Source organism: Canis lupus, chromosome 3 (assembly GCF_003254725.2).
Source record: "Canis lupus dingo isolate Sandy chromosome 3, ASM325472v2, whole genome shotgun sequence".
Lineage (NCBI taxonomy): Eukaryota > Metazoa > Chordata > Mammalia > Carnivora > Canidae > Canis > Canis lupus.
In genome coordinates, this window is record NC_064245.1 from 26,085,579 (window position 1) to 26,112,676 (window position 27,098).

At 39.6% G+C, this 27,098-nt stretch overlaps 1 protein-coding gene across 3 annotated transcripts in view; it reads right to left on the reverse strand.

The window, feature by feature from the left end:
- The window catches only part of RASGRF2 (Ras protein specific guanine nucleotide releasing factor 2), a 237,898-nt gene that overhangs the window by 130,284 nt on the left and 80,516 nt on the right, over positions 1–27,098 (reverse strand). For all 3 annotated transcript variants that reach the window (XM_049108314.1, XM_025437016.3, XM_025437017.3), the window contains exons 3-9: positions 24,377–24,524; positions 22,013–22,102; positions 18,196–18,449; positions 9,362–9,441; positions 8,786–8,979; positions 3,331–3,440; positions 2,440–2,558 (exon numbers count right to left, since the gene is read on the reverse strand). In XM_049108314.1, the coding sequence (XP_048964271.1) occupies positions 2,440–2,558; positions 3,331–3,440; positions 8,786–8,979; positions 9,362–9,441; positions 18,196–18,449; positions 22,013–22,102; positions 24,377–24,524 (995 nt within the window). The remainder of the gene's footprint in view (positions 1–2,439; positions 2,559–3,330; positions 3,441–8,785; positions 8,980–9,361; positions 9,442–18,195; positions 18,450–22,012; positions 22,103–24,376; positions 24,525–27,098) is intronic.

Below are 27,098 nucleotides of genomic sequence, written 5' to 3' on the forward strand. Positions count from 1 at the left end.
TGAGACTGAAACCGCAATATATTTGTGCATATGTACACACGTGCACATGCACACAGCCTGAAACATACCTCAAACCATTCCTAAAAGTAAATAACACAAATACTAGTGGACAATTAGAGATAGGCTGTAGTCCATTTCATAGAAAACAGAACTCAGCAAACTTCAAAAGAATAAGAAACCCATCTCACTGGGTTTTAAAGTCTGTTAAGGGTATTTAGTAGAAGTGATGATAGGAGCAACCGAAGCAAAACATTGTAAACTTCCCAAATTATATGTTAATTGGATTCCTTTCTACTTTCAGGTTCCAGTCTGATTTTTTAAAACCAACTTTATTGAATAATTCCTAAACACACTAACCAAACAATACAGAAAAATACCATAAAGGCAAATCATTATATCAACATCAATACGATAACAACATCAGATATATTAATAGCTGATAAAAGTGCTTTAGACATGTGGCAGAGAACAATAAACATCTGGACATGAATCAAAGGGAGAGGCGGCTCATGAGGGTTTTTCCTCAAGGTGCATTGAAAAAAAAAAAAGACTTATTCAATGTATCCGACCTCCCAGCATTTTTCATTAGAGATGTTTTTTTCAAACTTAGATAAGAGCAGTCTAAGTTTGTAGAAATAAATGTTTATGCATAATAATACTTTTCAATCACAAGCCTTTTCAGAAACAAAATAGTGGTTACAGAAACATTTGTTTGCATTCTCACATATTATAAAGCTCTAGTCAATAAGTATTTTTTCCATGAACTCCAAATACAAGAAAAATACAAAACGAGACATCTAATAATCAAAACTGCAATTCAACAAGCAATTTGATTTAATGCAGTGCCCCTCTTTCAAGTATCTATAATGGAAAGCAGCATATAAAGGAAGAGAGAATTCATAAATACAGCCCTTCAGAGATACAATGACTGGGAGCGCCAGGCGTGCAAACATGTACCTACAACACACAAGAGGATGAAACACAGACATGAGAAGTGAGGGGCCCTGAAACCGGGACGAAGGTAAATTCATTCTACCTGGAGGGAAGGGGAGAGAATTGTCAAAGGCTCCCTAAAGGTGTCTGACCTGAGCCTGGAAGGACAAGCAGACCTTCAATAGGCATGGAAGGGATGGATAGGGGCATTCCCAGTCCCCACACTGGGGCCAGCACACGGGAAGGCACACGGGCAGGCAAGGGCCAGGAAGGCAGGAAGCCCCGTGGGGACACAGTCTGTGTGGAGCAACGCAAAGCGATTAGGAAGGCCTGATGCTGTTAGCATTATATTCCACTACATTTCAAGGAAAATCAGTATCAAAAGCCAAAAATGAGAAAAGCTATCCTTTCCTAAAATATACTTCCAAACTTTAACATATGTGTAATTTCTCTCTTTATCAACAAATAATGGAAAATAGAACAGCGCGTGTTACATTTTTTAAGTATTCTGTGCAAAAATGTAGGTTCACAGCTCAAATAATGTCTTGTTTGATGAAGTAAAAAAAAATTTAAGCAACACATTTTTGGTAGGCAATGGAAATGCAAATATCTTCAAATGATATTGGCTCATTACGAACAGAAGCTACATTAAAGGTTATTTCTAGTTCTAAATGTATGTGCCACCGCTCACCAAGTTCAAAATTATAAATGTGTGAGATGTGTTGTCTCAGATCAACTCCATGGGCCATGCTCCCTTCCCTCAGAACACCTAAGCACTTAAAAAGGACTTTGGATGAGGTTTACTTAGTGCGCTTTGCAGTGAGAGCCCCGGAGGGAGATGCACCATTAGGCTGTTGCATCTCGTTTCTGGCCCAAAAATCTTCAACACTTCAGAAGCTTAATATACTGGGTGATGCTTGCAAAGCACACATCCCACAAACAAGATACAAGATACGTTCACCATTACCAAAGCGTGGCAGGGGTCAAAAGACATTTCATTTGGCAACTGGAGTCACCAACTGAATTAAATCATATTGTGTGGGGCTGATCCAGAAGTGCTGATAAAGAATGGGAACAAGAGACAGCTGTTTTCACTTCGGACATTGTCCCCACCGCTATGTGAAAGGGCTTTGAGTAATGCAAGTTTCTCTTGGGCCTTTGCCTGTATATCGTCGCCACCTGGCACTGCCACTCTCATCGGCCAGACCGATCTGTCTTCCTTGGAGCTGTAGAGAATGTCTGGTCCACTGAGGAAGAGAGTCCAGTCAGAATGTAATTTACTGTCCCACTCGTGCTTTACTATTATTGTGTTGCTGTTTTTCATGGCCCCTGAAAAGAAACAGCACAAATGTGGGCCTCAGCCACAGCCTCGGTCAAGACCATGGGGATGTCCTGCATGAACAGTATCAATCACACAGCTCCAAAATGCTTGCCAGGATCTGCCAGTGACAATGTGACAGTTGCAGAGATCACTAGAGACAGTGGGTCCACCGAACAAGGACTTACCTTGGCGGATGAAAGTTTGGCTGGTGTCCAGCAAAATATCACAGCCCTCTACGATCATTCTTTCTATGGCCAGGTTCTTCCTTATGTTTTCAGTGTCACTCACTTCATCGTGCATTATCCTGTCAGACACAGCAGGGACAGATCACAGGAAGAGAGGTTTTGTATAGCTCTAGCAGGTATGCAAAGAGCTCTATCTGGGAAGCTCAGTTTTGAACTTGTATCAGTACAACTGAGGCTGTGAGGAGAGACCTTCAGGCTTGAACCAGCCATGACTCAAACCAAACCCAACGTACAACACAGTTCTAAATGACAAGTGGGTCAGCAACCAATGAGTACCCTGGGGGTGCTGCTTATAAATGCAACAGGAAAGCAACATATCATTTTATGGACAGCCCCTTCATTGAAATTAGGATGCCATTTCTTAGAGGTGGAGCAAGTTAGAGACCTTTATGCCATTTATTCCATATAAGCTAAAGGAACACAGATGTAAATAATTCTCTGAAACAGTGCAGTCACTGAAAAATCCAAAATACACATTTCTTAGCTTTTTGCCAAATATGAACACAAAGACACAACTAAAAATTGTTTTTCTACTACGCTAAAAGAAATGTTAATATTTTCAAACTCAAACGCAAATACACCTATAATCTCAATCACATAAATTCACATGCTATAAAACCATTTTCAAAGATTGATTTTTTTTTCTTGGTTAAAATTAACGTTTATGCTGATTCAGTACCATCTGAAGAGCTAGCATTTCATGTTCAGGTGAATCGGAGAAGTTGGACTGTGTCTCACTTCTTATTCCCTGGATATATATATATTAGGTTTCCATAGAAACTAACTCGCTGGTTTCTCTAATCAAGCCTTTATTATAAGTTCTCTACATACCTGGACAGTTCCTCTAGTTTCGATTTAGCAAACTCCAGACTTTTCCTTTCCACATGCTCATGAGGTGTATGAGCTAGGAGTTCATGAAGTGTGATGATGTACCTGGGGATCTAAATGCAAATAAAGGCCAGCATGAGCAAGAGGTCAGGATGAGTGACCCTGGGACATCCTCTCCTGTGCACCATCATGTCTGAGAAATTCAACTCTACTTTTACAATTCTCAAATGAATTACACTTCAAACTTCACACACACATCCACATATCCACATTCACCAAGAGCACAAGAAAAGAGTAATAAAATATTATACTCCAAAGAAATGGTTGTTTCTTTAGATTTTTAACATAAGCATATATTTCTTAATCATAAGATTTGAAAATTGGTTCATAGAGAAACATAGTGATTATCAAGTCACATGAGTCCGTATTTTAGATATATATATTTTTTTATTTGAGAGAAAGAGAGAGATAGCATGAGCATGGGGAGCGAGAGAGAGAGAGAGATTGAGAGAGAGAAGCTCCCGAGCCCCACACTGAGCTCAAGCCCAGGACCTTGAGATTGTGATTTGATGTATGCAAAGTCAGATGCATAACCAACTGAGCCACCCACCCAGGTGGCCCCACAATTTTTTTTTTTTTAATTCACATCCCTACTGCAATGTTCTCTTTAAGAATTTAAACTTGGGAGAAGACATACTCACCTTTATTACATTCTCTTCCTACTTTACCTTAACTCATCCTTCTAGCAGTAAAATGTATTGTTTAATTACATTATTTACTTATAGTTTTGTTTATGGATAAACTATCTGAATTCTGTCAAAAGCGGAAACTCCACCAGCCATATGACAATTTTAAATGAACATAGTAGAGATTTAACTCAAGTTTTACTGATTCTACTTATTTATTTATTTATATATATATATATTTTTTTATTCTACTTATTTATTTACTGGTTTACAGATAAAATTTTTTTAGAAAGCTGGGGCAGTGAAAAAAAAAAAAAAAGAAAGCTGGGGCAGTGGGCTTAACTTTAATAACGACATGCATGCACCGCAGCTGCCATAACGCGGCCTGCTATGGGCATGTATGCCCAAACCTCCACACCAACAGAAGGGTTATGTCCCCATTATACAGAGATAAGGAGGAAACAAAGCGTGAAGCGGTCTGGTAACTTGCCCAGGGTGGTCTCACAGTACATGACAGAGCCAGCCATGATCATGGCTCTCACTGGTACACAAACCCACTCGGTCTCCTCTGTGGGGCCTGGGGACTCACTCAACCCTCAAAAGGACTTCTGAGAAGGAAGAAAGTAAAACAGCCTCCCGGAGCGCTGTGGCTAGTTCCTTCCATCCTGTCCTGAGGTGTTGGCAGCCCTGTCCACGGATCTGCTTTTGCTCGTGTGCAGGGGGTGGCCTTCACTGGGTCACCTACTGTGGTCTACTGAGGGCCTATGTTTACGCATGAGCACAAAGGGCAGGGCCATCAGCACAGACATGGATCTGCAGTTGATATTCTGGGACCGTATCCTAGGGAATGTCATCCTATTAAAGTTTTGGAAGTTCAGACAGACTCCTTAAAGGAGGGAGACCCCTCCTGTGTAAGACATGTGGAGGACACTTCCTCTCCATCCCATAAACTTCTCCTGGTTAAGGTCCCTGGGATAGATACGCTTTCAAATATCCCTTCCGCACAAAGCCAGTATGCCTCTAAGTCAGCAGTCATACGAAGAAAATCAAGGCAAACAACAGCTAATGCACTAGATCTTTCATAACAAAGAAGGTAGGAGTGGGAGCGCCTGACACGTATGATGCAAGCACTGAAAACCCACAAAACTAAGTTTAGTCAATAGCTTCATGATCTTCCCCCATTAATTAAATCTATTTTAGAGAGCTCCTTGGCTCAGATTCAAGTAGATGGATTTGAAATTCAGAAACTGGCCCTTTCTACTTTCTGGTGGAGGAACAAACAAGCCTGAAGCTGCCAAAAAGCTGGGAAAGGACATTCTGCAGAAAAGTGGACGGCTCTCCAAAGAGCGCATCTGTATATTCAAGAGCTGATTATAAATCTGTTCCCCCAAAAAACAAGAATCACAGTAAGTGCTGTCCAGATGAATCATAATTCTCCTTTCAATTATGGAACAATGCTTGTCACTTTGTAGACATTAATGAGCTTGCTCTGCTGTTACAGTAAATAGGTGGCTAGAGCGGCAAGTGGCTACTTGCTGGAGAACATCTAACAGTTCTCGTAGGGGGCAGAATTCACGACTGGCTTACCTATGGACTTAGGAGCAGCTGAAGCCAATTTAAACAGTACCAGTCATGCCATTGTCTTTGCTAATTAAAAATTATATTAATAACTACATTATTTTCCATAAACAAATTTCTTGGCAACACTTGGACTTATTTGTCTGATAGTTCAATTGAGGATAAATTTACTACATCATCCAAATTCTACAATTCTTCCATGTTTCAAAGCTCAACATAGTACATTAAAAGCAGCAATTGACTTACTTGACAAAGAGCCCAGAACACTTGCTCTTCTATACATATACAGGCTAAAAGCTGCCAATCGCCTCTCCCCTATGCCCACACCAACCTCTGCCCCCGTGTCTAGACTCAAGTAAAAGTCTGGCCAGAGGTCCCTTGGTGGCATGAACTAGAGTCACTTCTTCTACTGTTATCTAATAGCACACACACACAAAAAAATGTAAAGTGCCTCAGCCTCATCCCCAGGTCCAGCCTCCACTAGAGCAAGGTGGAAGTGCTAAAGTACTACTGCTGACACATGTATGCAGGGCGAAGCAGAAACAGTTGGATCCTTCAAGGGAGCAAACACTTTCATGACTATTTCACCTCATTTGTGAAAGAACCAAAAGGCAACAAGAAGGAGGGAATGAACCTAGTGAGGAAAAAAACCTTCAAGCTTCTAGAAAGGGCAATTTTCCCCCAAGTGTTCCATATGGTTACTCCTAGGGAGAAGGCAGGAAGAAGAGACACCAAGTGAACAAGACAAAGAAGAGACATCAAGGAGAATGAGGCTCTTAGAGGTAGCAGATTCTGATGGTTTCCCCTCTTGGTCTATTCAAGATAGTTCTAGGGAAGCAAATAAATAAATAGCACAACTTAATGTTCTTTCAATTTGCACACTTCCTGCAATTTGGACCAACTCTGGCTAAATTCTTCAAGTTTGAGGTTTCTCCCTGAACCTCCCAGGCTCTCAGAACCAGTGCCTTTGGTCTGGAAGAAGCCACAGAGCCTCAACATCTGATCTATCAGCTAAATTCTAGGGTTTGGGGCCACCACAGTCTTGGACTGGGGGTTCCTGGACCAGGCTCCTTGAACCCCCACATAGTTACCCAACCCAAACTTTTAGAACTGGTGCAGTCCCCCTAAAATCACAGAGTCAGCTAGACCTCTGGGAGATGACTAGAGCTCAAGTGCCTCAATTTTAAGAATAAGAAACCAAGATTTATATTGTTTCAATTATTTTCCTCAATGCTACAACTGAAGAGTGAGCCAGACATCCAGGTCTTCTAAAGATTCTCAGTCCAGTGGTCCTTTCATGACATTATGGGAATTCCTTGGAGTCAATGAAAATGCCAAGTCATTCTCATTGGGCTTAACCTCCAGGGCAAAGGAGGGAGGGTGGTAGGAGAGTATCTCAGCACTTTAAAGATGATCCAAAGGACTTTCCAAGGCCCTACATTCTACTGTGTTTGGACACCTCCCCTAAAGCTCAAGTGCAGTCGTGTCACTTTAAAACGCTGAGAGAGGGGCACCTGGGTGGCTCACTGGTTGATGTCTGCCTTTGGCTCAGGTTATGATCCGGGCATCCTGGGGTTGAGTCCTGCACTGGGCTCCCCACAGGGAGCCTCCTTCTCCCTCTGCATATGTCTCTGCCTCTCTCTGTGTGTCTCTCATGAATAAATAAATAAAATCCTAAAAAAATAAAATAAAATACTGAGAGAATCACACCCAGGGAAATTAAATAGGCCTCAGGAAGGCATTAATGGGCTATCAGAAAGGGAGCTAGGTACCTCCCTGAATATTCCATGTGCCTTTGATAACTCTACCTTTGAATAGTCACCCGAGGCAAAGTTGCCTGAAAGACACAATTTCGGGTATTTAATCATCATCCAGAGTAATGCCAAATATTCAAACAGAATCTCAGAACACTGCACTATATAAAGTTTGTTTTGCTATAAATAAAGGCTTAAATTACAATTTTTATAAGGTAAAAAAAAAAAGCAAACTTTTTTTTGTTTGCTTTGAAGTTTTTCTTGTAAAATATTTCCTCAGAGAGGCCAAGAGTTCAAACAACTCAGTTCCATGAAACAACACAATAACATTATAAAGTTTCACTATATTTAAGTTGTTTCAAATGCATCCTTTTGGTTTTTAAAAACCTTACTCAACCTCTACGGTGATTTCCAGGATTTCAAGCAGGATTGACCAACTTTAAGACAAACAATTATGACCCAGAGCAACATTTCTTTCTGAGGCTACACAACGATCTGCTGGGGTCAGCGGTGCCTGTAGGGGGGCAAAGCTCTCCGCAGAAGCCCTAACACATGATGAGGAGAATCGGTTTACCACATGACAATCTGGAGGCCTGGCCAGAAGCCCCATAAATTCCACAATGAGAACACTCAATGCCTTTCCAAAAGAACAGAATCAACGCTTTTCAAAAGAATGGGAGATTCAATTCACATTTTGACTTCCCCAGTCCTCACTCAAAGACTTGGAATGGTAAAGCCTGCGACACAGGCAAGGACACAAGTGTGCTCGGTCCCTCAGGGACCCTCTAATGCCAAAAAGGTAAATGTAAGGACAAGGCCCAGCCTCAATGCAAGAACCCGACTCTGGGCCAAGAGTGCCCAGGTCCTGCCAGGGCCTCCAGACCCTTGGTTTCCTCTGTGGCCCAGCCGTCCTCCTTTGGCTCTCCAGAGCTCCAGACAAGCTCGAGACCAGTTCCAATAGCAATTGTAACGGGGCAGGGAGGATGGGCAGGAAAACAAAGATTTTCCCAGCAGTCACTCCACCCTGCAGGAGCCTTTTATGCAACCAGCATATACTGGAACTTTTGCACAGCATCCTATTTCTGTAAACCTGATAATATTTTTAAACATGCTGGAGGAGGAGACTCCATGGAAGAAGTCTGTGTGGTAGCTTTCTGTAAAGAGAAAATTGTGCCACTTTGCACAAAATCATTCCTGATTTAATCGCTTCAAAAATGCCTGGTTTAAAAAAAAATGTCTGCTCTTCTTCCCTATACTACACAGACAGAAAATGTGTGGCATATGTTTGCTTATCTCAGGGTCAAGCTCAAGATGACAGAGGATGCATACACGCCGTAATTCCCCACAGGGCACACTTGGACACCTCGCTCTGGTCACCGCAGGCATCAGTACCACCAGACTGGAGTCAGTGACTTATAAAATGTGTCCCAGATGACTTACCTGAAACATTGGATAGGTCAGGAACGTTTCCAGCATCCTCCCCTCACAGGCAGGGTTGGCTTCATACTGTTTTAAGAGTTTGTCAAAATCTCTGTTTTGCTTACAATTGGCAAGCACTTGGAGGCTGTACTGGTGATTACGCACAAATTCTTGATAAATGTTCAACATGGGGAGCAAAATATCAAACAGATCAGCTGGAAAAAAGAAGTAAACATGGCAGTTTCTCTTTGCCCTTGGTAAATTACCCAAGGTATGAGGAGAGGTGCACTTGATGGGATGGCAGAGAGCGGCTCCCAGCACCAGGCGTCACACATGCACAGGGCCCCCAGTTCAGATGCCTGAATGACTGTTCTGGTGGAAGTCACCCGGAGGCCAAGCATGACTCTTGCCCCAAATGCACTATGACAGGTCAGGGCAAAGGGCTGAAAGGGCAATGAAACAGATCCCCAGAACATAAGGAAGCTCACCGGTCAAGAGGGAAATTCAGACAGCTTAGGCTGAATGATGCCGAAGTTATTTTACTTTAATTGTAGCCATCTTAAGAGAAAATCTTTTATCTCTAAAGCATGCACTCACCTAAAATCAAAGTAGGCCAGTTTGCTATCCTCGCCTTCAGTCCTTGGTGAAATATTTCATGAAGAAACATAATCGTTTCACTATAAAAATGGAAAAACAATTCAGTTATTGCAAAGTGTCTATTTTGTTAAAGAAGCCTCCTGAGTCCTTAAAACTTTAATAAATACGTGATATACATGTCTCCCAGGGCCTCCCAACTCTATGCCCAATAATAACATGGATTGCATTAGCCCTCATAAAGCAATTTATCTTTCAGAAGATCTCAAAAATTCAAAGAAAATTCTGAGCTAAGCTTCAAACACTGGAAGACACTGAGCACCAAATCACTGTCATATAACTCGCATTATCAATTTGTAATAGCAATATCTTTCTACTGTTAGAATGTAGCACTTCAACTGATAATCAATGAATTAGTTATGATCCTTTTCCTCTTAGATTTGAGTCTAGATGATAACTCAGGGAAAGTACTCTCTCTTTCATTAAAATGAGTTTTGACAGGAGAGAGGGGAAAAAATCCATAGCAAAGGTTTGGCAGTACTCTACTGTAACCACTCCCAAGACTCCCAAGACAGAAATGTAAAAGAATCCTCTGAAAAGGACAAAGCCTACATGGAGATACTAAAATGAGAACTAGTGATGCAGAGCATTTTCTCATGTGCGTGTTGGCCATGTCTATGTCTTCCTCTGTGAGATTTCTGTTCATGTCTTCTGCCCATTTCATGATTGGATTGTTTGTTTCTTTGGTGTTGAGTTTAATAGGTTCTTTATAGATCTTGGAAACTAGCCCTTTATCACTTGCCATCAGGGAAATACAAATCAAAACCACAATGAGATCCCACCTCACACCAGTGAGAATGGGGAAAATTAACAAGGCAGGAAACCACAAATGTTGGAGAGGATGTGGAGAAAAGGGAACCCTCTTACACTGTTGGTGGGAATGTGAAATGGTGCAGCCACTCTGGAAAACTGTGTGGAGGTTTCTCCAAGAGTTAAAAATAGAACTGTCCTACGACCCAGCAATTGCACTGCTGGAGATTTACCCCAAAGATATAGATGCAGTGAAACGGCAGGACACCTGCACCCCGATGTTTCTAGCAGCAATGTCCACAATAGCCAAACTGTGGAAGGAGCCTCAGTGTCCATCGACAGATGAATGGATAAAGAAGATGTGGTTTATGTATACAATGGAATATTCCTCAGCCATCAGAAACAACAAATACCCACCATTTGCTTCAATGTGGATGGACCTTGAGGGTATTAAGCTGAGTGAAATAAGTCAATCGGAGAAGGACAAACATTATATGGTCTCATTCACTTGGGGAATATAAAAAATAGTGAAAGGGAATAGAAGGGAAGGGAGAAGAAATGGGTAGGAAATATCAGAAAGAGAGCAGAACATGAAGACTCCTAACTCTGGGAAACGAACTGGGGGTGGTGGAAGGGGAGGAGGGCGGGGGGTGGGGGTGAATGGGTGACGGGCACTGAGGGGGGCACTTGACAGGATGAGCACTGGGTGTTATTCTGTATGTTGGCAAACTGAACACCAATAAAAATAAATTTATTATTAAAAAAATTCTTGAAAACAAAAAAATAAAAAAATAAAATGAGAACTAGGCATAGAGATCCAAATTTCTAAAAAGTTCAAGAAGAGTAGTTACCAAAGCAACTTTTGCTTCCTCATTACAATTATCCCATTGGAATGAACCTCTAAAGCCTTTTCTGAACTAACACATCCACACAATCAAACACAGAATCATTCATGTCAGTGAGATACTCTGGTTTGTTGAAGTCAAATTCCACTACAGTAAAAATCAATGGGAAATCCTTAATTTTTTCCAAATGGTCCAGTAAACAAAATACACACTGCTTGAAGATGATAATTTATTTTTCTTTTATAGAAATTTTAACTAAGGGGCTCCTGGGTAGCTCAGTGGTTGAGTGTCTGCCTTCAGCTCAGGTCGTGATCCTGGGGTCCTGGGATCGAGTCCCACATCGGGCTCCCTGCAGGGAGACTGCTTCTCCCTCTGCCTGTGTCTCTGCCTCTCTCTGTGTGTCTCTCAGGAATAAATAAATAAAATCTTAAAAAAAAAAAAAAGAAATTTTAACTAAGCAGTGTTTGTTGTTCAAGGACTTCAAGCAAATCTAGATATTGTATCTTAGTCATCCCTTCCTCCTTCTAGGTGGACACGATGGAGAGCTAAGGCCACACTCCCCTGACTCCCTTGTAAATGTGGTTCTGGATGTGAGGTTGGTTCCACCTGTTGCACCAATAGATGCACTTGGTAAGACGTGGGAGGCTGGAGTAGAGGCAATCTTCCTGTTGCTGAAAGTCAGTCACGGAAATATGAGTATTTTAGGGGCCATTCCAGCACCCAGCCTCAGTGTTTTTGTTTCTAGGCAACAGCTTCCTGGACCTGAAAGGCAGACAAGTGGCAATGGTGGTGCTGTACTTCCTCACTACCGAAGCATGTCTACAGTGTTGTGCCCTTGAACTCAAAGCTCCAGGCGCAGCTCCCTGACTTTACTCCTCCAGCTCTTCCAAAGAGTTCTGTAAGCAATGAACTCCCTCCACTCACAGAGAGGCTTCTTTTTCCTACACTGAAAATGTATATAACTGATACATCTACTTTCATATTTTGATACCAGGATGGTTAGAAAAAAATGAAATAATCCTGCACGTAGGTTAAGTTTTTTTTTTTTAAGTATAAACTGTTGAAATGCAAAAAAATTGGGGTGCCTGGGTGACTCAGTCAGTTAAGTGTCAGACTCTTGGTTTCAACTCAGGTCATGATCTCAGAGTCCCGAGATGGAGCCCCTCACTGGGCTCTGGGCTTGCAGTCTGCTTGTCCCTTACCCTCTGTCCTCCTCCTGCTCTCTCTCTCTCTCTCTCCCTCTCTCTTTCTCTCTCTCTGGAATAAATAAACAAATAATTTTGTTAAAAAAGAAATTCAAAACTGACCTGCCATAACTGGAAGCCTGTCCTTCCCATTTAAAGTCAAGGAAAGGAATCCAGTTAAACAGCCGCAGTGACAACAAACACCCTATGAACCTCAGCTTTAAAAACATCTCTTTTCAGGATGTTAACTGGAATTAAAAACTCTTTAAAAAAAAGAAAAACATGTATCTTAAAAATGAATACATAAAATAAAAAGATAAAAACATACCTCTTCAGATCTCCCTTAAGGACTAGGTATAGTAAACAACTGCTAAGTGTATGAAGAGCTTACAGCTTCACCTTCCAAGAAGAGGCCCAGCACATCCTGACTCCGAATTTAAACAATATGACAAATCTGGCCTTCCAGATTGCAGATCACGCAATCCAACAGAAACAAATCCCCAGAGCTGACCTAAGAGCAAGGTGGTGCAGGCTCTGCTGGCATCACTACCAGAGGGTAGTTTACAATCCCATCCATTGTCATCAGAACTGTTGAAATGACATGCTTGGGTGACGGAAGTATTTGCCAAAAGGCTAGCTGTGCAGCCTGACGATCAGGAGCTCCTCTTAGGTCCCTCAAGATGTCTCACACACTTGCGCAGGGCCACTGCCACCTAATGTGGGGAGATCTTCCTCCTGCCTCACAACAGAGAAGCCAAGCTTCTAATCTCCTGTTAACAAGTTACCTTCCAGGGGTGCCTGGGTGGCACAGCCAGTTAAGCACCTGACTCTTAGTTTCAGCACAGGTTGTAACCTCAGGGTCTTGAGATCGAGCCCCAAGATGGGGTCTGCACTCAGTGGGGAGTCTGCTTGACATTTTCTCTCTCCCTTTCCCTCTGCTCCTCCTCGCCCAATAAATAAATCATTAAAAAAAAAAAGTTACCATCTATCATCCACTCAGTCATCTATAGACACCCCCCAGCCATGCCTTTCTAAATATTTAAGTACATTTTAATTATGATCTATGATTTAGTCCCTAAAATCTTCCTTATAGTGTGGGTCTTCATTTTATAAAAACCTAGGGAAAATAACCTTTATTTATTTATTTATTTTTAAAGATTTTATTTATTTATTCATGAGAGACACAGAGAGAGAGAACAAAGGCAGAGGGAGAAGCAGACTTTCTGCAGGAGCCTGAGGTGGGACTCCATCCCGGATCTCCAGGATCACACCCTGCGCCAAAGGCAGACGCTCAACCTCTGAGCCACCCAGGCATCCAGGGGAAAAAAACCTTTAGCTCAGAATTGGCAATAACCTAAAATAAATGCAGGCTGGGGGATGGGTTAAATAAAGGGAATGAAGAGTACACATATCCTGTTGAGGACTGAGTAATGTACAGAATTGTTGAACCATTACATTACACATCTGAAACTAATGTAACACTATATGTCAGTTATACTTCAATAATAAAAGAAAATAAAGTAAAATAAGATAAATGCAAAAAAGCCTTAATTCCTTAAAAAAACAAATTAAAATATATTGCAATAATTTTTGTTCTTTTTCTTTAAAACAAATTTTTTTGACTATGGTTGATACACAATATTACATTACTTCCATGTGTATAATTCATGATTGGACAAGTTTATACATTATACTACGCTCACCACAGTGTAACTACCATCTGTCCCGTTAAATCACTATTATAATACAATTGACTGTATTCCTTATGCTCTGCTTTTTATTCACATGATTTACTCATCTCATAACTAGAAGCCTGTATCTCCCTCTTCCACTTACCCATTCTGTCCAACCCTTCACCCACCTCTCCTCTGGCAACCATCAGTTTGTTCTCTGTATTTATAGGTTTGATTCTGCTTTTTGTTTATTTATTTAATTTTAGATCCCACTTTTGAGGGGAATCATATGGTATTTGTCTCAGTCTGACTTATTTCACTTAGTATAACACCCTCCAGGTCTATCCATGTTGTCTCAAAAGGCAAAAAAAAAACCAAACAAACCTAAAACAAAACAAAACCTCATCCCTTTTTATGGCTGTGTAATATTCCAGTGTGTGTGCGTCTCATGTGTATGCACTTTTTCCTTATCTATTGGTTTACTGGTGGACACTTAAGTTACTTCCTTAAGGGAGCATACAGCCAAGCATGTAGATGTAAGAACACATTAATAAAACAAATATGTTACTTTTTCCAGGTTTTTATAAAAACAAATAAAAAAGTGGGGTGGGAACATAAACCCTCTGACTTGGAGAGCACCCATGTGGCTTATCTACCACTTGGCAAAGCTCTAGCATTGTCTCTTTTTTATATGCCAGCTGCTCTTTCAAACTGTAGCTTTTATTCGCTGCCCAAGACCAGAGGAATCTGTTCCCGGTCCCTCGGTACAATACAGTCCCACTGCTCTTTGCAGCATCAAGGGTCAATTCCCTTTGTTACCATGTCTCTCTCCCTCTTGCTGTTCTCTTGCCCTTTCTCTCCAGCTCTGGTTATGTAGAAATTATTCAATCAAGCCCTCAGTCCTTCTTTAAGAGGAATTGTTCTATTAATAGGTGTCATTGGTGTGTTCCCTGGAGAAGGTGAGTTAGGGTCTTCCTACAACACTATCTTGGAGTAGAACTCTCCCCAGCCTTTCTTTTAATGCCTTGAGCTCTGAGCTCCAAGTTCCCAGCTTGCTGGCAGTCCTTTCTCCAATACTACTCCTGTCATAATTCTGGGTGACTCTAATAGGCACAAAAAACAACACTCCTGGCCTCTAGGGCCTTTGAACTCCTCTCCTCTTGGCATCTTTCCCTCCAATAACTTCAACCAACACTCCTTTGATGGTACTTTAGACCTTGTCATTGTCAGTAACTACATCCCCTCCCTATCTCAGTTTCAAGCAAACTGTTCTCTGATCTTTCAATTCACTGCCTTTAGAACTCTGACTTCATGCATGATCCTGTCATCTTATCACTGACCAAAACCCCTTGCACCATCATTTCCCTCTCTGCACAGTTTAGATTCTATGGCTCACTGTTATAATCTCTTCCTTGCATAACCTTCAACTCCCCTATTCATTTCTCATGTCATCATATTAGCCTCACACAACACCAAAAAAGCCACTCACTCACCCACTCTGCACCAGTGCAGAGCTGAAAGTGGCTGAAGAAAAACACACAACCATCCTGACTAGTCTCACTGACAGTCATGACCACCACCCTAATAGAGTAATATAGGCTCTTCCAGCTGTGTAGCAATTATTCTACAATATTATACACTTTCCCCTCTTATCTAACCCCAATACGTTCCTTCTATCAGCACTGTCACATGTCCTTGCTTCCTAATGACATATGTATCAAGGTACTATTCCCTCCCTCCCTATGCACCCTCTTGACTTGTACGCCCTGTTCTACCCACTTTTGTCTATGCAAGTTTATTGCTCCAGCAACATCCTCCTCTACCCTACGTCATTTCCCCCTTGTTATCAATGTAATTTTTATCCTAAGTCAAAACACACACACATTTTTTTATACCTCCAGGTACCGTCTTGTTTATTGGCTCCTCTCTATAGCAACACTCTTTGAGTTTTCGATACCAACTCTCTCCAATGATTACCCTTCCCTCCCATTCTCTCCTAAGTACCCTCCAATGGCTCTCCTAATGGCCCTCATTAAAGTTACCTATAAGCTCTGTGTTAAACCCATGGTCGGTTCTCAGTTACCATTTTATTTGACCTTTTGGACGGAGTTCATTTGTTCTTGCCTTGGTTTCCAGGACAAACCATTCTGCTGGTTTTCATCCTACGACCCTAATGGATCTTCTTCATTCTTTTCTGCTAGTTCCTCCTCATCTTCTTCATCTCCAAATGTTGGAATCTCCTGGGGCTCAGTGTCGTTCCTCTTCTCTCATTCACATCTGTGCTTACTCCCTTGGTAATCTCATTCAGACCAACTGCTTTAAATACTATCCATATGCTATTGGAGCTTCAAATTTATATCTCCAGCCCAAACTCCTTCCCTGATATATAGTCCCTGTTCACTTGATTTCTCCATTTGGATGGATAATAGCCCTCATGCTTGAGAGGTCTGAGACAAAAACTCTTTGTCTTTCCCCCAAACCTCTCTATACCTCAATGTTTCCCATTTAGTGAGAAGTTACTCTATCCTTCTAGCTGTTCAGCCCCAAAACCTTGGACTTTCCTTCAAAACCCCACATCAAACTCATCAGAAAATCTCATTGGTTCTATTTTAAAATGTACCAGGAATCCAACCATATATCACTGCCTCCAATGACAACCATCTTTTGCTTATATTATTGTAATAGCCACCTAACAGGCCTCCCTGCTACAATCACCTCTCATCTGGTTTATTGAGATCGCCACCAAACTGATTTCCCTGCACTATTCTCAACAGAGAAACCAGAGTGAGATTTTAAAATATGAGTTATATGATACTACTTCTCTCCTCAAAATGTTACCAGTATCTGCCCATCTTATTTACAGTAAAAGCAAACATCTTTACAATGTCCTATTGTTACCTCTTTTCATCCTTAGTCAGTTCCTCAAAACAAGCAAACCAGATCTGCCCCAGCCTCAGGCCCTTTGCATAGACTGTCTCCTCTGCTTGCCTCACTGTTCTCCCAGATAGCCAAATGGCTTGCTGCTTCATCAATTCCAAGTCTTTACTCAAAAGTTAACTTATCTTTGAGGACTTTCTAAAAGCTGGTTATAGAAAAACTATGGCATATTCACATAATGTAAAAAAACGTAGTAATTTTATTTTTATTATTTTTATCTTTTTTAAGATTTATTTATTCATGAGAGAGAGAGAGGCAGAGACACAGGCAGAGGGAGAAGCAGGCTCCATGCAGGGAGCCCCATGTGGGACTCAATCCTGGGACCCCAGGATCAGGCCCTGGGCTGAAGGTGGTGCCAAACCGCTGAGCCACCCGGGCTGCCCCATAGTGATTTTTAAAAAAATAGAATGCTCTTTAGATGTCAATATGGGAAGATGTCTAGAATATACTGTTAAGTGAAAAAAGGCAAGTACATATTGAAGTTCATTGCCTTTTGTGTAAGAAGAAAGAAAATAGCATTCCACATCCAAATTTGATTGCTCTACATCAAGAGACACTAGAAAGATATGTAAGAAACTAACGAAAATGGTTAAAAATGGAAAGTGGGGGAAATGGGGCTAGGCAGAGACAAGAGTAAGTTATTTGATGTCTTCATGTTGTTTTGAATTTTGGATGATGTAAATGTATTATATATTCAAAAACAAATAAATAAATTTTAAGTACAACACCCAGGCACCCCAAAGTCCTCTCCCCTTCTTGATTTTTTCCACAACACTCATCACCACATAATATACTACATATTTCTCTTATTCACCATTCCTTATTTCCCTTCCCACATCAAAATTTAAGTTCCATGAAGGCAGGGATTTCTGCTTTGCTCACTGATGAATCCTCAGCAGGAAGGACACTATAAGTAGCAAATAAATTTGCTACAGATTCTCAGGCCCTCTGTTATTGTTCTTTCTAAAGTACGTCTGTATAAATTACATATGACGACCCATTACTCATTCCATTTCCCTCAGTTTATGAAGGAGATTATCTTTCCCAACACACACGCCCACAGATTGACAAGAAAACACATGTCCAATAGAGACAAACCAGAGAACTAGATGCCATGATTCAAGATAAAGACATGTAAATTTGGACAAATAATGAGACACAAATGACAGCTTTCTCATTTTCAATATCACACACCTGTAAAGGTGACTTTATGGTACCTATTAATAGTAAAAATTCCCCCAAAGGGAGCCTGTTTCTCCCTCTGCCTGTGCCTCTGCCTCTCTCTGTGTGTCTCTCATGAGTAAATAATTTTTTTTAAAGAGTAAAAATTCTTTTAAGAAATAAAAATGCGTCTTTCACATGACTCTTTGATTTATGCCAATACAAACCTGTTGAGGAAAATGCTGCTGACATCATCATGGCTGATGGGAGGCTTCTTGGAGCTGGCCGCCATCCGCAGGGGCCGGAGGAAGCCGTTGACCAGGATGTAGAGCTGGTGAACATACTCTGACTCGGCTTCAACCATGGTGAACACAATCTGGTTTCTCTTCCTCATACTTTCAGCATGAGGAGAACAAATGTAATCCTGCACAATAGTCTTCCATTTCCTTCTACACAACCATCCTCTCATGAAGCTCTGAACCTAAAGGACAACAACAACAGAAAGATCTCAGGGAGCTGTGGGGTCAGCCTGTCAGTAAAGGTTTCCATCCTATGCCACATAAACCCTGTTTTATCATTAGTGCATTAATAATGGTCCCAGCGCTAGAGTAAATAGTGGCAGGCTTTTCCAGATGGCAGAAAAAAGAGGATTTAAAAATAATATTTTTCTCAGCTTCACAAGTTTCTTCTATATCTTAAGCCCTTTAGGACTGCCCATATGGACACCAGAATAGGATAATAGTACATATTCAGTTATTAACATTTCAATAAAGGAATAAATGGAAGGTTTATTCTTTAATAATATAAAAGCAGATATTAAAGTTTTTTAAATTGTGGTTAAAAAAAAGCACAGAACTTAAAATTTACCATCCTAACCATTTTAAGGTGTATAGTTCAGATAAAGTATTTCACATTGTTGTACAACAGATCTCCAGAACTTCTTCATCCTGCAAAACTGACACTCTATACCTATTGAACAACAGTTCCTACTACTCCCTTCCCTCAGTCCGTGGTACTCACCATTCTTTGTTTCAGTGAATTTAACCACTTTAGGTAGCTCCTATAAGTGGAATCACACAGTATCTATCTTATTGTGACTGGTTTATTTCACTTAGTATAATGTCCTCAAGGTTCATCCATGTTGTACCATGAGCCAGGATTTCCTCTCTGTTTAAGGCTGAATAATATTCCATTGTACATACATTTTGTTTTTCCATTCATCTCCTGATAGACATTTGAGTTGCATCTACCTCTTGGCTATTGTGAATAATGCTTCAGTGATCGTGGGAGTGTAAATATCACTTCAAGATCCTGCTTTCAGTTATTTTGGATATATACCCAGAAGTGGGAATGCTGCACCATGGGGGTAGTTCTATTTTTAATTTTTTGAGGAATGACTATACTGCTTTCCATAGACGTTGAACCACTTCACGATCCCACCAAGAGTACACAAAGGTTCCAATTTCCCAACATCCTCATCAACACTTATGTTGTTTTTTTGATGGTAGTCATCCTAATGGGTGTGAGATTTTTTAATAGGCACTGTTGTTTTGATTTGTATTTCTCTGATGCCTAGTGAAACTGAGCAGCTTTTCAGTGTATATGACTTCTTCAAAGATCATGTGTATGATTTCATCTTTGGAGAAATGTCTATTCAAATCTTTTGCCCATTTTTAAATCAGGCTATTTGATTTGTTGTTATTGAGGGTTTTTAGTAAGTTTAGAAAGTAAGTGTTAGACATCAGCTTTTCTCACCCCTTCCATTTATAGATAAGTAAACTAAATTTCATGGTTAAATCACACAGGAAAGATGCAATCAGACTTGGCATTCTTTTACCGGCTTTTTGTTACTGCAAGGGTTCTCTCCCAGCCACATGGAGAAAACACATGTTAAAGATTTGCAATGGAGATTATTTTGTTAAAAGAAATGTGAAATATAATTAAAAATCAAATCTGTAAAAAACACGATAGCCTCCAAAACTGATCTGATTTTGATTTGAAAAATAACAGACAAACGTGAGAAAGTGCACCGACTTATGAATTTTAGCCAATGAATATTTACTTAACATCTATCAAGTGTCCAGGTAAATGCTGGGTGGTAACCAGACAAGTAGATGTCATAATCCTTAACCCAAGACTCTGCACTAACCTGCAGGGTTAACTCTGAACTCTGGTCCTCCATTTTCTCACCTATAAAATAATGGACCAAAACAATCTGAAGTCCTTTCTTAATATAAAAAAAAAAAAAAAAAACAACTACATGATAGCTTATTAGGGTCTATGATATCTAAGTTGGCAGACTTAGCAACAAAGCAGGTTGCAAATCTACATATAATTGAAAACATTAAATCACTCCCAAAATGTCCTTTTAGTATCATTGTTATTTGTTCAACACATTCTTATACTTTTTATTTTTTCCCTGCTATTTTACCCACATGGTCTAAATTATCATGCATATAAACAACTATTCTTCTTTTGCAATTTTAAAATTATTTGATTTACCTACCAATGTTGCCATCATACTGTCAATTTTCATGCAGGCATTCATACAGTTGCCATGCTTCAAATAATAAAAATCAATCACATCCTAATAGATTTAGGTGGGGGAAGTTACATGCACATTATTTGGAGAGGTCTAATGGAAACTTTCTGTGTAATATAATAAATTTCAATTTTTGGTTCCTTGAAAATAAAAAATTATGTTGGTATTTGCCAAGATGAGACTAGAGAAACTAATTCATTTGAAACACCCCTTTCCACACAGACATTAGGTTGATTGGGGCATGAAGAACAATAGAATTATTTTTAAAACCTACTTAAGTTCAAAAACAGGATTTTTTTAAATTGCCTCTATTGAGAAATAAGAAGGTAGAAAGTATAAAAAACATTTATCTTTACTCTTCCATTTAATAAAAGTACTTACAAAATTCAACTTAATCAAATTTTGTATTAAATAAAATCTTTCCATTTACTTAGGTATTGCCTGCTGAGCAAAAGCTGGTGTACTTATTTACTTACTTACAAGTTTCTATTAAAAAAAGAACTGAAAATTGTACTTTACTGATATCTTTGTTTACAGTCAACTTCAGACTATTAAAATAAAGGCAATAATATTAATCTTGTATCACAACATCAACCTAATTCAATATAAAAAATTTTAAATTCTAAGAAAGAAATGGTGTTCCTTTCATTTTGTATTCCTTAAAAACTGAAAATATTGCAATTTAGTTCCAAGAAGCATCTGTATTTCAAACTCCAAGCAATATTTAAAGTTTTGTTACAACTTACGGGGAATAATTATTTAGCATGGAACACAAGAATAAAAAAATTAAGATGAAATAAGATCTGAAGATGTGTATCCAAAGAAACTTCTTTAACTGTGACGCTTTTCACATAATGTTAACAAAGCTGAGTAGGTAATTTATAAGAGAATTAAGATTATAGAACTCAAAACATAGATGACATAAATCAAACACAGTAGAATAGAGTTAGTACCAGTGTCTGGCTAATTGCAAAAGTTGTGCAGTAATGTATGATAATAAGGTAGAAAGATCTGCTGATTATGTAGATGTTAAACAAGAAAGAAACAACGATAACAAAACAAATCAGAGCAGATGTATTTAGTCAATCTTTTCATATGTTCAAAAAAATTCTTTCTAAATAAGCACTTAAATCTAAAGCTAAAAGAAATATTTTTTAAATGTCATTTAAAAAACACTCCTCTAAAATATGAAAGCAGCACAAAATCAGGAGGTTCAACAGCACTTACTTAACCCAACTTGAGAACACTGCTGTCTTAGCGTCTGGTTTTTGGCATCCCTCCCACAGAGTCCAAAAGAGAATTCTCAGAACTGGAAAAAAACCTCAAGCTAAAACCTTTCCAAAGTAGCCATACCTGGATCACTCCAAAGGGCAAGTCTGAGAGCCATTAGAACAGATACACCAAGATCGTTCTCAGCTCAGGGACAGGGTGGCAAGACACCACTACAGGACAGACAACTGATCACCATGCTTCCCCAAAGCCAGAAACCCCCAACAACCTACCTTTTTAATCTTCTTGATGTCTGGATCCTCATCTTCTTGATTGCTTTGGTAAGGCCGCATTCGTTCCTTGGTTTTATTAAGAGCGATAATCTATAATACAGAATCGGTCCATTTCATGATTTGGGAAATACCGGTTTATAGCCATAACTCATAGAAGTTATGTCTACAAGGAAGCTTATGAGATCCTCAGGAAACTTTTTACCCATCCTTTCTTCCTCTGGTGCTAAGACAGGGGAAGCATAACTTCACCCCAAGCCTGTTTAGTGTTGCTAACAAAAGTGCTTACAAGAAGTGACTGTGAAAAGTGTGAAATAGGATTGGGTTAGGAGAAATGTTAGCCCAAAACTCAGCCTAGTGATAACTAGGTCAAGGCCTTTCTAGGAGCTGAGTAGCATGATGCCATTTTGCCTGATGGCAGCTGCCTACTGTAATGCACAGTCTTCAAATGCAATGACACTCAAGCCAAAGCTCTTGCTTCCTATAATCAGCCTACAGCCTTCCAGGGACACAGAGAACAGCAGATTCACAGAATTCTTTGGGAGAATGGTAACTGCAAAGAAACTTCAGAGCCTTGGGATTGATCTAAGCCAACCAAGAAAAGGTGAAAAGATAAAAAGGATAGAAACAACCTGGGATCTCTTTGTATCTCCAGCCTAGTTATGTGGCCTGTGAGGGGCAATTCAGGATCAGATGGCCACGCCAATATACTTGGTAACAAAATTCACTAGACTACTGCTCAATTGCAGGTTCTTATAAAGGTAAATACCTATTCAGATTTACTAACAAGCAGACACTTAAGAAGCTAAGAGTCATAATTGATTCCTCTGACTTGTCTTTACATTTTTGTCACCAATACCAAACACACATTTCTGCCATTTTCTGGCAAAGACATGGGAAAATACATAATAATAAATTATGGTTCCTGCCAAGCGGCCACACAAGACATACCTGCTACTGACAGTTTGGGGCTGCAATCTATATTCAGACTAAAATAGAATATAGTGAAGACATATAAACATGCACAAATAAATATTGGGGAACACTGCTTGGTGCTGAGTTTCTCTTGTGGAGTAAATGCCAACCTCTTTCACTTAGCAGACAAGCATCTGCTCTAGCTTACTGTGTTAAGAAAGAACACAATAATTTTGTTTTAAATTACAGTGCCTGATATAGTCTTTTAAAATGCAGGTTTGTTAAGTTTTCTGTTGTTGTTTTCACTATATCAGATTTCAGGGTTGAACCGGGAAGTTAACAACACTAATGATATGGTGAACATGGTCTGCAACTTATCACCAGAGAAGCAATTAGATCCCAGGTGGAATCAGCTTATACTCATGTTCTGTGAACTGGAGGTGATGTACACAGGCAGCAGGAGGTGAAAACCCTTCACAGGATTCAGAGTATGTCTTAGAGGAAAGTGTAAGGAAACAAAGAGGAAAACATTATCCAATGGCTATAAAAGTGACAAGAAAGTTACTAAGACCGAAGACTGAATTGTTCTGTAAGTGGATTACAATTAGTAGTAGGTTTCATTCTGTTCTATTCTTCTCTTTTGAAGCTAAGAAAATGCTAATGCATTCTAGTCAGGAAGGGGGAAAATCTTGTTTTCTACATTCCTCTTCAGTTCTTCAGTTATTGATCGCTTCCCACAAGGAATAATAGGACAGCAAGGAAAGATACACTCAGGTTTCTATATACAGACAGAGGCACTTGTGTGCGTGGGAGGACCCAGGCCCACCTCCATGGCTGCCGACACCATGACCATCTTCTATTCTCACTTGGTACAATCTCACAATCTGGGCATGCTGGGCCTCGGAAGTTTACCTTCAGAGGGTAGGGGTAGAGGTGGAGGGAGGCAGAAGTGCTAAATTTAGGAAAAAGTATACCCTAGAAAATGTCTTATGCTTCAACTCAAACGTGTTTTTCAAAATACTAGAGGGGAGAAAGTTGGACTCCTTACATGTAGAAGCAGGAATGTCCTCTAGATTTCATTTCTGGTCCTTCCTTAGTTGCCATTTGAGAATTTATGACAGTTTATGACAGATTCACAGTTACCATTACTACAATAGTCTACAAATGGCTAAATATTACAGTCGACTCTTGATTATCTGATCAAATGAAGGACATCAGGAGCACAAAATAATTAAAAAGCAGCATATTACTCTGGTATTTTGTTGTAGCATATTTACTCAATCCTAACATAGACGAGATACCTTTCTAGCACAGATATGTAGTCTATGTACATGTTGACAGCAAAGGAGCTAAGTTTGGGATTGAAATTTTACCCTGGTAGGCCTTATGTAATTACGAGGAGATGACAATAAATGTGAAACAACGGGGAAGAATCTATCAACTGGGAAGTACCTCTGATTTAAGTCTTTCAATTTCTGTATCTTGATCTTCAAGTTGATGCCGGAGCTGGTTAGCTGCAATTTTTTCTGTCTCTACGATCTGAACTAGATGAATGTACTTCTGCATTAACACTTCCCTCTCAATCAAAATGTCTGCATAACTTAAGAGAAAATGACACAGTTAGTCAATGAGATACTGTTCTACTGCAATTTCATATAGAACAGCATACACTATGCTTTAAAAAGAAACCATAAATGTAGCTTGTTGGCTAGCTCTACTTTATGTAAATATTAACCTCTGGCTGACATTTCATGTCATTTAACTATATAGAATTTGAATCATCATTTTACATTTCACTAACTAAACTAAGAGTTCATTTAACTATATAGAATTTGGAACATTACCACCTTACATATCTTTTACTAAGAGTTCATTTAATGAATGGGTGCCACCCACAATTTTACCATATAAGCTAGAAAAATGCAAAGGAAATCGATTGTTTTATAAAGAAATAGATGCATCTCCTTTAACAAAAACTGAAGTCTTTGAACTGATGATACACACTTGGTTTCCAGGGATGATATCCAAAAATGTTTCACTGGTAAGTCACTAGCCAATCAGAGCAGACCTGCCAAGTAGAATGTGACCACCAGAATAGGCACTAGCTCAAAAGAACTATGAAGCCTATTCCGGTGACCATCAGCCCTGCCTGGCTCTCTTTAGTATTGTGAGACCATTGACATTTCTTTCAAAAATCAAAAGCAGCAAAAATTTCATTCTAAAAATAAGTGTAGATTCTTGGGCCCTACCACCATCAGCCTCACCTGTATCCATTCTTTTGGTCAAGTGTGGTAAGGGCAAAACTCTCTCTTAGATTGTTATTGGCTATGCAATTCTGTAGCATCAGGAATTTTGCCTCTAGATCTTTTTGCACCATTTGAGACAGTAAAATGTTTGTTCTTCCATTCACATAATCTTTCTCAAATTGCCTGATAATAGTAGTAACTAATAATTATTATTAAGTGCTTCAGATGTACCATATATATATTCTCATTTAATCCTCACAGCAACTCCAAGACACAGACTTTATCATCCCCATTGGACACAGAAAGATTTTAATCCTCACAGAGGTCACACAGCTAGTAGTTGGCAAGGCTGGAATCAAATCAACTTATGTTTGACCCTAAGCTCCTATTCTTAATCACAAGCTAAACTGTGTCTCTAATATGAAATATTACACTGAATCTGAATGAGAACTTTGCATCAGACATGTCTTGAGACATCTGCTCAATCTTGTACTCACTTACCTCTTACCTCTTCTTTGAGAACTTGGGCCATAGCAGCCATGTTTATACCACAAAATCTGTCCTTATCGCTACATTACACTAGTCTAAAAAGAGATAACTGGCCCAAGCTAAACCAATTAGTCCTTTTTGGAATCTGGCACTCTGTCTCTTGTCTATTTGCTTGAACTAATATGATATAAGCTTGGAACCCCTGGATACCATTGTTGGGCAACCATATTTGGCCATATCCATGCCAAATAAAGTGAGTCTGCTAAGAAAGAAAATAGGCAGATGTTTAAGAAAATAGAGATAAGAGAGATAGAAAGGTAATGCCTATTTGGGTTCTTGTCAACTTTCTAGTTTCTGGTTCCACATCCTCATGATACCTGAATATATTTTTTATTCTTGGGTTCAGTGAGATACTACAATTTCTCTCAAATAAAGTCTCTGTAACCTAAACTAGTTTGAAATAGGTTTCTGTTACTTAGAACTTAAGAGTCTTAAAATATTTCTAAAATCACAATTTTAGTTCAATTATCTCAACATCCTCAGCACTTACATCATGTGTGCTATTAGTGTTAGAAAAAAACATAGTGTCAGCAATATTTTAAAGTCTCTTCTTCAAGAAATCACCCTAATAAAGTAGAAAGAAAGGCTGTATAAGTGTAAGTGGGAAGAGAGGGATAAAAGGGCAGAGTCTTCATAGAATGTGCTTTTAGAAACTTTAAAAGGAGGAAATAATAGAACATGAGAATGTAGTTATTATAATAAAAATTCTGCCCTTTCTCATCGATTTTATTAGAACTATAACAAATTTATTGCAAATATATTAAACCAGTGTTAGATAGCAAGATGGCATTGTTTTCTCTTATAAAAAGTCCAGTCCATATTGTACAGCTGAGTTCATGCAGACTCTACCAACATCTGTCTCCCTTCACTTCCAAGGCCCCACTGAAGTGCTAGGAAAATTATTTTCTGTTTAAAGAATGAAACCATAACAGCATTATAAAACAGGAAAGTATGCCATCAACAGACCAGAAGTTGTAAGAAATTCCATGAAGAGAAAAATCAAGTAGAATCAGAGTGGTGGGAAATTCAGAGTAGGGGAAGCCACACAAGGAGACACCTTGCATAAGCACAGGTCCCACCAAGGTGGCCAGAACTCCAAGCCTGGAGTCAACAAATTCAAAGAAATAGAGTAGGTAAGGGGGCAATCATTAGGGTCATTCATTAAACAAGTGCTTTTACAACATATGCAAGTTAGGCCTCTCCTCTTCCCAATTCCCAAAGTAAAGAAATAAAAGGGACAATTGGCAGTGACATGCCCTCAAGTCACAACCCAAGATGTGCTCTCTGTAGAAAAGGGACCATCAACTGGTCTAATGAGGAAGTTCGACTCAGAGAGAACAGAGCTTGAATTTACACCAGACATCCACCGTAGACATAAG